This window comes from Thalia democratica, unplaced genomic scaffold (assembly GCF_965202585.1).
Source record: "Thalia democratica unplaced genomic scaffold, ktThaDemo2.hap1.1 HAP1_SCAFFOLD_1654, whole genome shotgun sequence".
Classification (NCBI taxonomy): domain Eukaryota; kingdom Metazoa; phylum Chordata; class Thaliacea; order Salpida; family Salpidae; genus Thalia; species Thalia democratica.
Window position 1 is genome coordinate 13,954 of NW_028140481.1, and position 11,469 is coordinate 25,422.

The window sequence follows — 11,469 nt, forward strand, 5'->3', positions numbered from 1 at the left end:
CATTGAAAACTAGTATTCAGCTCTTGAAAACTTGCTTGAAATTAAACTCACAGAAATTTCTACTGTTGACTCTAGTAATGTTATAAAAGTTTTAATAGCTATCTAATCACTAAGCCAAAGTTATTTTTTAGTTAAAATATTTTAGTGAAACAAAACAATTTATAGTTATATTATGTAAGTAGAAAACTATCTGGGTGGCCATTTTACCCAGAAACCAGGAATTTCAAATTTTGAGAAAAAAATTTGAATTTGATATGTTTTGTAAAAAACCTTTAATTTTGAACTTTTGTTGTAAATAATTTAAAAAAAGGCTAGAGAAGAAATAACTAATAAAAGCATTACAGTTTCTTTATAGTATTTTTATACATTTGAAAGCATTTGTTTAACCTTTTTAATTTTAGTTTTAAAAAGGACAAAGAAACTTATACTATAAAAAAATTTTGAAGATGTTTTATAAAAACCAGTGGCCACCCTAGAGTGTATAGTTTGTTTAAGTAATTCCATAAATCAAAATTGCTATACACATTGAAATATTTCAATAATAGTGGTTTTTTAGAGTTTTATTATTTTAAGTAAAGTTTATTTACAAGTCTTTAAGAATTATATTTATCAAATTAAAATGCTTTTAAGAAAAAATAATAACAATAAAGATTTTTTTAAATATGAACAACTAGAATGGATGAAAATTCAACATTTATGGTCGAATTAGGCCACCACCTTTTAACCCAAGGGTGAGTTTAAACTTATTGCAAATAAGTTATATTAAAATTTTAGATTTTTTTTTGCAATATACTTAAGTATGCTTTTTAAAATTTGGTTTTGAATAAATATTTGTTAAGAATAAAATATATAGTTATTTTTCTTAACTAAAAAGATTGCTCAATTTACTGAAATGTAACGAGCTTATTTAAATATTTTTTTTTGTAATTTACAATTTTTTGTCACCAAAATCTAGTTGTAAATAAAGTATTTGATTTGAATATCTTTATTTAAGAAAAAGTTAAAAATTCAAATAAACAGTTTTAATATTTATTTAGTTTGTAATTTTAAGTTAATTTTTCATTTCAAAATCAGGAAAGAATATCCGCTGCATCCAAGTATTAATGGTAAAGTTATAGATTTATCAGAACTATACACTAAAGTAATAACAAAAGGAGGTTATAAAAAGGTAAGTGGGAAAAAATTTTTGATTTAAAATTTGCTCTATGAAATTTTTCATAGTTTGTCTAATATGTTTCATAATACAAAAAGTTTTTAGACTTTTAGCAAAAATATGTTTTATTTGAGTTTTTAAACTTGCTAGGTTAGCAAATATGAAATTTGGGATGAATTAACATATGATTTATTCCAAGAATCTTCAGCCACTCTTAGTTATGCATTGCAGAAGCTTTATGCAAGGTTTGTATAAAGCTTATCAATTATTAGTCAATAATAGTTCACTGGTTTAATTGTTTTAAATAAGCTTACATTTTTATGTAATGAATTTTAAAATGATTATAAAATGTAATCAAAAAATAGTTACTTTGGTTGAATAAGTACTTAAAAAATTATAAATACTTAGTTTATTACACTATTTAAAATACAAAGTTTTTAAATTTTAAAGTATTTAAACTGCTAACTATGGAACTATAAAAAAATTAAAAGCATGCCAAAAATGCTTTCTTTTTCTTAAAATATCAGTATATCATGACAAAAAATATTTTATCATTGAGTCAGTATAATACCCAAACATTTTTGGGTTTAAAAGTTTATAAAGTTATAAATATTTCAGTGAAATTTACTTCAAAATATCCAACTATATTGTAATTAGTAACAATTTACACATATGACTTTTTGTAAATTTTGTGCAATTAAGAAAAGTTAAAATACAAAAAATTAATTTACATTAAGATTATGTAAATTTAAACTAATTTAACATGTTTTGCTACAAAATGGGCTACTAAGCAACAAATTTTGATACATTTTCCTACTTAATTGTTTCCAAGCAACTTTGATTTATGAAAAATTAATTTTAGCTGTCTACTGAAAATATATACTAAATATTTTTTAAGTATGAAAATTAAACTAAATTTTGAGATATTATTAATGCTGTTTCTAAGTTTTTAAGGATAATTTAATTATTTATGTGGTTATTTTTTTTAATTTAGTTATCTTCTATTAATTATTTTTTTACAGTATTGACAGTTGAATTTAGTAATAAAATTAAACTAAATTTATTTTTAAGTAATACTGTATAATATTTAAACTTAAATAATTAAGAAGTCTAAATTATGTATTTAATCTTGTTTGTTAGTATTTGTATAAATATATTGATAAGTTTGATTATAATTCATAAAGCTCTTGGGTTTATTCATTATAAAAAGTTTAATCATTCATTATAGAAAAATATAAGTAATGTTTATTTTGCAGCCTAATTTAAAAAGTTGTTTTGTAATATAAATGGTTATAACACAATATAAGAGCTATATATTTATGGCGATAAAGTTTTAAACTAAATTTATGTTGTTACAATGTTCTAAAAATTTTAAATTTAAAATTCTCTAAAAATTATTTTTTGTGACAAATCTATGCCAGATATTTTAGGTTTTTAACTTTCTTTTGAACCTTGTTTATACTATAATATCAAGTACTTATTGATTTTACATTAAATTTATAGTAATGTGTAAAATTAGTTTTTACGTTTGCTTATAAGGAGAAGTTAACTTCATTATTCTAAACAACAAAGATTTTACAGACCACTTTATAGTTAATTCCTCATTAAATTATATCATTTATACAGTTTCATTTCAAATGATTTTATTCTGTACCAGTTTTTTTAATTGAAACAAAATTTAATATCATAATAATTACATTGATTTAATAACTCTTGTTAAACCTTGTTAATAAAAAAAACTTAACTTTTTATGCACAGCGTCAAAGTTGCTTACACTCATATATCCACTTTAAAAAACTTATACTCTATAGAAAGACAAAACAGTCCTTTGTAACCAGTTTATACTTTACTATTATTCAATCTAAATAGCTTTAATATAAAATGAATGTGTTTTTAAAAGAGTAAGATATATTAAAATTGTCTAGTGTTTAAATAAACATGTATTATTAATGATTTTTTATTAAATATTTTTTTTTAATGTAAGTAGTTTTTGTAAAATGAAAATCTATGTGAGTTGAGCCTAAAACATTTCAAAAATGTTTTTAACTTAGGGCTTTATACAAAAAATATCAAACTATAATGTTAAATAACTTTTGAGTTTACAATAATTTTTCCTTTAAATATTTTAAAATAGTTATTTTAAGTGATAATCATCTTAAAAAAAAATTCAAAGCATACCTACATATGAATCCTAAAACATATTTGACTAAGTGATATATTTTATGTTTGTAATACTAAAACTTTTCAAATTAATTTAAATATCAGTATAGTTTTAAATTAAGTTTGTATATGTGTTTAACTAAATTTAGAGTAAATTAAATCTCCTTTAAGGTAAATTAACTTATTTTCATTAAGTGTATACTTTTATTTTATCCCACAAACTACATTAAACAAAACTACTGCAGTAATAAAGTTTTTTAATCGTAAAAGTGAACAGATAATCAAAACTATGCTCAGACTTCTTAATAGATATTTATAAAATATTTAATTTGTCCCCTATTGTATCTTTAACTGTCTTAACCTACTTACATTTTAAACTTTATACCCTATTAATCATATTTATTCAAACTTAGTTTATCATTAACTTGGACTTGAAATGAAAATTAAAAAATATATATATTTAAGATGTTTTTAAAAGTACAGGTTTTATTTTTAGAAACTTATGCATAAATAGATGATAGTTTTTATACAATAGTTTTAAAACTTTAGAAGTGTTTAATATACTTTTAAATAGATTTTTTAAAACAGATAACCTCTCCAGAAACTAGTTTGCTTTTACAATATAGTTTATAATCCAATATACAAATTTATACAGATAAATGTCAAAAATGGTTTATAGATGTGCTTAAAATGTAAAAAAAATAAAAATAAAATTGTTTTTCTAAGTTTGAGAATTTCAGATTTAATGTTTAGATTTCCATTAATTAATAATTATAAAATATTTTCAAGTTACTATAAATGTTCGATGAAGCGTAAATTCAGCTGGTGTGTGAGTCTTATTTGGTAAATTTTATTACCATAATTTTTGTCCTACTTTGAAAATATACTTTCTATTTAAAATTAAATAACTATTTATAAATTTTTGTTAGGTATTTAAAGAATTTTGAAAAAGCCAACTTTTTTGGTGAAGATGACTCAAGAAATTCAGAATCTCGTTACCGTGCTTATCAAGGTTTGTTTATAGCTTCATTTTAAAATCTATATTTAAAAAACTAGATAGTTGAAATTTTATTTAGATAATAAAATTTATATAAAACTGTATTGGCACACGTAATCAGTTTAGAGCAAATATTTAAAATTTTCTTTATTACGTTTAAGTTGTAGTATGGAAACTTATTTATAATTAAAACTTCCAAAATAATTACCAAAATTTATTATTTTGATTTTTTATCATCTCTTTGATAAAATCTCTGTGGTATTTTTAATTCACAAAATTTTTGAAAATAAGTTATTTTCCTTGATGGTAGTGTTTAAAAAACTATAGAAACTTTAACTAAGTTTTCTTAGAAAAAAATTGAACAATTTAAAAGTATATTTTGCCATATCATGTTAGCAGAATAGACAAAAAATTTAAGTAAAATGTTAAGATAAAAGTTTTATTCGGAACTTTTAGCTAATGTCCTTTTTTATTTTTATTAGTTCTCCGTATTTGTTTACAAATTAATGAATTAATATGTAATTAATAGTTTAAATAGTCAAACTTTAAATTCTTTTAGTGTTATAACCTTATAAAAGTTTTATACTTATCTTAAGGTAGTTTGTTAGATAAGATTATGAAATGCCATTTTTATAATCGTTTAGTTATTTAGAACATTTTCATTAAGAATTGGATTAAATGATGCAGATAATATTGTTTTATTCAAATTTTTCAATAACTTACATTTATGATCAAACAGTAACACATTTTGCTTATCTCTATATGTTAGAACCTTATAAAAATTTTGTATTTATTAACTATTTTTTTAGGTGCAGGTTATTTAGATTATAAGTTTTACAAAGCAATATTTGTTTTGAAGTAGTGTATATTAAAAATCAGCTTTATAGTATACTTATGGTCAAAACAGTACAAAAAAACTTTGATAAAGTTTTACAATTAAAGTTCTAGATTATTATATTTTTGTTGTTATGACAAAGTCAGGAGGGTTTAATGCTCTCCTGACTAAAGTTCAAATATTAACCATTGAAAAATATAAAACTAGATACAGCTTTAAGACTGATTATTTTTTATCCTTACTGTCTTTTATGAACTAAGCAGTTTTTCAATTTGTGTTGCAGAGTCAAGGAGTTACTTGAATGGCAGTGGAAGTCCTTCAAAACGCATGCCGTACGCGCACAGCATGGCTAAAAAGAACAGGCGACCATATTGCAAGCTGGAAAAGTCACTCTTGTCTTGCCTACCCAACGAAGTTGACTTTGCAATCAATGCATGCACATTAATGTCAGCACAGGGTTCAACTGTTATAAAACTACCTGATAATCCACGAATTCTTGATTTGCTGCTGCTACACATTGGTGTAGTTTCTGACGGTAGGTTTAAGCTGTATTTTAAACGTTTCTTAGATGTGATAAATATGCTAAAATTACTTTGAACTTAGCATGTATCATGAAGTAAATTATATGTCTTTATATTTTTTTTGTTTAAGTTACTTTAAATGAGTTACAATATAAAAAGAAGTTTACTGTTGATTAAGTTTAAAAATTTATAGTAGAACATTAAGTTTTTTTTACATAGACAATAAATATAAACTTGAGAGGTTAAGTAAAGAATAAACTGTATAAGATAACTATTAGTTTTTTACAAAACACAAAAGTTCTTTTTTTAGATTTATGTTCTTTATGGGATTTTTCTTGGTAAAAATCGAAAGTTAATTTGTTTAAGCAATAGTTGTTTAAGCATAAATAAATATATTACTTAACAAATCTTTATGTTTTTGATATATACAACTTTTATCAAAAAAAAGTTCTGTAAATAATTTTTTTCAAGTATATGTAAATTAAGCAGTTTTATTATTAAATGATTAATCTATACTTAAGTGAATAAGCTGTTACACAAACTAAAGTTAGTAGAAAAAATTATATGAGATTATAATTTTCATACAACTTAGTAAATACATTTATTTTATTTAAGTTTGTAATCTTAAGTAAAATAATACACTAATATTTAAAATATTTAAAATTAAAAACATTTTTTTAGGAAAAAAGTAATCAATTTTAGGGTTAATATTTTGAATTTTTTTTATTATTGATGCCATATTTTCAAAGTTAAAAACTATAGTTTGATTGTTTCTCGTTGATCAAGTTTTAGCATTTAAAGTTTGATAAACTAACAATTATATTTGTTTTTTTTATTAATTTGTTTATTATTGTAAAATAACACATATTATCCAATAAACATTTTTTTTAAGTTAGTGAGTGTACAGCTCTATTTTTTATAAGAGGTCAAAGTTTTGTCTTGTGATTTCTATTTTTAAAAATAAGTTCTTGCTTTTAAATGATTAAGTTGAATTAAACAACATACTGTTTTCATATGAATACTGAAAAATTGATAATTTTTTTTAGAAATAAGCCAATTTATTTTTATAAATTCTTATAATATCAAATACAATATGCATATTTTCGTATTGTATAAAAACATAGTTTGTTACTTTTAAGCATATTAAAATTTTTTTAATTATTATTTATTGTTTTAAATGTTTTAAAATTTTGAAAAGTATAATAAACAAGTTTAAAGTTCTATCGTCTTAAATTTTGATACTGATAAGTTTTATTATTTTAATTTTATAAAACTGTATAGATGTTGATTCGTTGCGAAGTATTTACAAGTTGTGGGTTTCGTCAACAAGTCATAACTTTGAAAAGTTTTGGCGAGATACGGTGCACCACGAAAAGCTGATAAAGATGGTTTTTGCATCTAAAGACCTCGATACTTCTTCAAAAGAAAAACCTGATTCAAAATATGAACTTCAAAAGAAACTTTTATTTAGACCCAAGCGAGCTTCTGGTGTCAAAGAATTTGAGGGACAACGTATTCTTCAAGTCAGTATTCGTTTTAATTTAGCTTTCGATTAGTCATTATATTGATTTTTCATTTTATTCACATCTAAACTAAATGCTTTCGTTTAAGATAAGCATGAAATGGTAAGCTTTTGTTGTTATTAAGTTAACTATATACTTAAGGCGCTAAAAGTTAAGTTTATATATGCACTCACTATTCGATTATAAAAATTTATGCAGATAGCAATGGTGTTGCTGAACTTTTCGTTCGAACACTTCAATGTGTCACTTGTAGCAAGAAACAAATCTCTTATAAATCTTGTACTACTTCTAATCAACTCTGATTACTCAACACTCAAGCCTACCGGTCTCGATATACTCAGTAACATATCTCTCCATGTTTGTTTAAATTTTTTTAGTGTTAAATGCATTTGTAAGTATTTTCAATAATTCTTAAAGGTTGATAAATTTGTGAAACTGATGTTTCTAAATACATGAACTTTTTAATTTTGTGTAGTATTAATTGGTAATTATGTTCTGTGTGATGTTTACTGTATTTGAAATAATTTAAATTGTTTTAAATAACAGTTAATAACCAATTGTTTAAAACACGTTATTCTTTTAGATGAATTTGGGAAATTTAGATGAAGAAATTAACAAAGTTTTATATGAAACCTTAGTTGATTGCATCTCATCTCAAGATAAATTTAAAATAGTCAGAGGTATTGTAAATTTTGTACATGTTTGTATTTAAACATAACCAGTACTTTAAATAATGTAAATTCTAATTGAGTGTATAGTTAAATAATTGATAGTCGAGTGAAAGTTTAAGTTTTTCATATTTTTAAAAGACAATACTATAGCAAGGAAAATATTGCTACATTTAAAAGTATAAAGCTTGTTTACAGTAAAAACGTTTTTAATGTTTTTTTTTTTTCATAAGTTTGCTTTTTTAGTTTGTGATAATTTATTTGATTTTTTTTAAATTCTTGACTAATCTCATTGAAGTTTTAATGAAAAAGCTTTAAAGTTTATGACTTTCCAAAGTTAGTTAAAACTAGTTTCGTGAAACTTTTTTAATTAACTTTGTATATTAAGGAAAAGTAATATTTTTATGTGCCTTTTATTCTGACAGAATTATGCGCGTATAGCTTTTTAGTTAGCACAACTTATTCAAAAGTTTGTAAGCAGTACTTACAAATTTATCATGTAATACAGTATACTACCGCTTAAGTACGCACTTTTTTTGGTACGCATCACGCCTTAAGTACGCACTTATCCAGAAAGACAAAGTAAAGGATGTTATACTAGAACTTCAAGAAATTCCAGTTTTTTTGCCTAAATCATTTTCAAATCTATTAAAAAAATTTGCAAATTAGAATTATGTTTTAAATGTTATTTAAAATAAATGACTTGTTTATTTAGCTTAATTATTTGGTGGCTATTTGTAAGAAAGAAAACAAACAACTAAATTTCATATTATACTATATCGTCAAAAAGTACGCACTACCCGTGCTAAGTACGCACTTTTTGGTCGGGTTCAATTTGCGTACTTAAGCGGTAGTGTACTGTATTAACTTATAAAGTATAAGTTCCTGGTCTTGACATTGACAAATTTGATTAGAGTTCGTCTGTTTGTGTTCTAACTGAACTTTCATAACTTGCCAATTTTCAGTTACCAAAGTATTTGTTGCAAAGCCCGTACTTTTTCACACACAGGTATGGACATACTGAGCAAGTTGATAAGGAGCGGCGACGCCGATCTTCTGTCGTCTGATTTCGACGACTGCATATTCGCAACACCTCTGCAGTACCTCGTGCTGCCCGATATCGAGCTGATTATCTCCTCGCTCGAGCTTTTGTACCGGCTGTCCGCCCACCAGCAGTACTGCGATCACATTGCGTTTCTGCACAATGCCTTAGGTTTAATTGATTGTTTGTTTTGTGTTTTTAAACAAAGCCTCGGTTGTAGTTTGTTGAACCATTTTACTCATGCTTATTAGTCATAGGTCTAATTTAAATTATCTAATTGAATTTTAGCAAAGTTATTTGTATGGTCAGGCTAAACTTATTGTATGCCTTTATTTATATGACAAAAATACATTTTAACTTGATTTTATAACAATAGTTTTCCAGTTAAATATAACTTTAAAGTATTTCTAGTTTATTTTTCAAATGTTTGTCATTTTGTAGCTCATAAAGTTAGTAACTGTACTGTTACGATAAAACATATGTTTAAAGTAAACACCCTGTTACTAGCTTTTGAATAAAATACAAATTTTGAATACTTTTTGTGGTGTAACAAGATAAATTTAAAGTTTTCGAACACTAACGACAAAGTAGATAAAATGTTGTAATTTTTTTAAATGTAACTTTCTTTTTTTAAATAATTGTATTCTGGTTAAAAAAAAATAATTTTAAGTATCATCCTCTAAATGTTCTAAATAATTTTAAAATATTTTTAAATTGATTACATGTAAATTACTACTTAATAGGAGTAAAAATGAACTTGTATAGAAAAATATACACAATTTCACTATAACTTATAATGTTTACATCAAATATATATTTATTTAGTTTCAATGGTTTAAAAAAACATATGTTCTCAAATTGAATTTGCAGCTTTAGAAATAGAAATTGTTTCAATATTATAAAGTTATCTTAATTAAAGAAAAAATATTTGTTATCTATTAATAAAACACGTAAAATTTATTTAAATTTTCTGTATGGTCAAATGAATAATTAAGTAAAAATTAAAACAACGTCTGATAAAGTTATCAAAAGCTTTTTACTTGAAAAATTTTTACATTGTAAGTAACTTTTTGTTTTGTTTCTAATTGTACAATTTTTATTCATTTGTTCTCAATGTAATATTTTATAAGTTTCTTTTATAACAAATATAGTTTGCTTATTTATAAGTAGGCATAACGTGACATGTTATACTGAAGTTTTAATTTTTTTAATGTTTTCTTACCGTTCGAGTAAAAGTATAACGAAACTTATATGTGTATAATTATTTATGATATTTATATCTTTTTAAAAGTGTTTTAACTTTTCAGGATATTAATTTGATTTTTATATATGTAAATAAAACAGTAGACACGAACTTTAAAAATTGTAAATGTATGTATGGCCTGCGGTCATTTGCTAAAGTTTATGCTGTATCAGCTACATAATAAATTCTTCTTTTCGCCAAAAAAGTTAAGCATAATTATAAGAAATGGTATACACAAATTTGAAAAGAATAACAATGTGTGTTTTATGTTAGGTCCATTTTGGTAAAAAATAGCTTACGTCGTTTTAATCCACAAATCCGTATAAATTTTAAAATACGTATAAGTTAATATTGTTTTTAACCATAATTAAATAATTAGTAATCTAAATAATAATGTTTAAACAAGTTGTTTTGTTTTTTCAGATACATTAGTTACCATGCTAACGCTAAATGTTCGCGAATTCCCTCAAACTACGATACAACAGGTTCGACTTGCAAGAAAAATTCCAATTTCGTCCAACAAACGTAAGAAATCAAAGTATAATAACTAATAGATACAGTTTTTATTATAGATTTAGTCAATAATCCAGTTTATATTTAACAAAAGCGTTGTTTTTGTGACAATTAATTAAAATTTTTAGATACCTACTTAATTGTTTAGTATGTTTTAGTTTTTCTTGTGGCTATTTAAAGTTTTTTGATTCAAACTAAAGAAAAAAAGTTATTAGTATTTAAGTTTTAATTGTAATGATGGTTAAACAGAATGTATATTAAGTTGTTTTAAAACTAGTAATACAATTGTGTTTATTATTTTACAAAAAAGCTATAATTGTATTGATATTGAATTTTTATTATAGAACAAAAATTGCCTATTTTCTTAATTGTCACCTGTTAAGTAAATACCAATTTATGAATAAGTTTAAATAAATTAGTTTTCTTATGTTAGAATTTTAACTTTTACAGTAAAATTCATTTCAAAGTGTGTATTTTTGTTATCGAATAAGTTTAAAATTAGAATTTTAACTTACACAACTTAATAACTTAGTTCACGCTTTTTAATCCTCTAGTTGTAACTGTGTTTTTTAGGTAAAACTTAATTTTTTCTTAGTTGTGAAAGACAATAAAAGCTGAAAAATTATTATGTAGTTTTAACGTTTTTTGTTTAAAAATTAGTAATCAGAAATTAAAATAATCTTTATATTTTTTAACTTTTATAAAATAGCTCAGAACATAGGTGGGACCCAACATTTTTTAAAATTAACATTAACTTTTTTTTTATTTACAGTTTAAACAAAAAAAAGAAGCTTTGATTTTTTTAAATCCTACA

The 11,469-nt window shown here is 23.2% G+C and overlaps 2 protein-coding genes across 2 annotated transcripts; both read left to right on the forward strand.

The window, feature by feature from the left end:
* The first annotated feature begins 633 nt into the window (after window positions 1-633).
* On the forward strand, window positions 634-7,912 carry LOC145848754 (AT-rich interactive domain-containing protein 2-like). The gene is made up of 8 exons (XM_082954029.1): window positions 634-731; window positions 1,075-1,168; window positions 1,304-1,398; window positions 4,243-4,325; window positions 5,429-5,680; window positions 6,948-7,189; window positions 7,388-7,546; window positions 7,773-7,912. Exons 1-8 carry the CDS (start codon window positions 676-678, stop codon window positions 7,899-7,901), a joined length of 1,110 nt encoding a protein of 369 aa, XP_082810155.1. The 5' UTR covers window positions 634-675; the 3' UTR covers window positions 7,902-7,912.
* Window positions 7,913-8,868: 956 nt separating this feature from the next.
* On the forward strand, window positions 8,869-10,667 carry LOC145848755 (AT-rich interactive domain-containing protein 2-like; the record flags this gene model as incomplete). Its single annotated transcript, XM_082954030.1, has 2 exons — window positions 8,869-9,070; window positions 10,566-10,667. Coding segments are annotated over exons 1-2 (304 nt in total), but the record flags the coding sequence as incomplete, so codon positions are not given.
* Window positions 10,668-11,469: the final 802 nt, after the last annotated feature.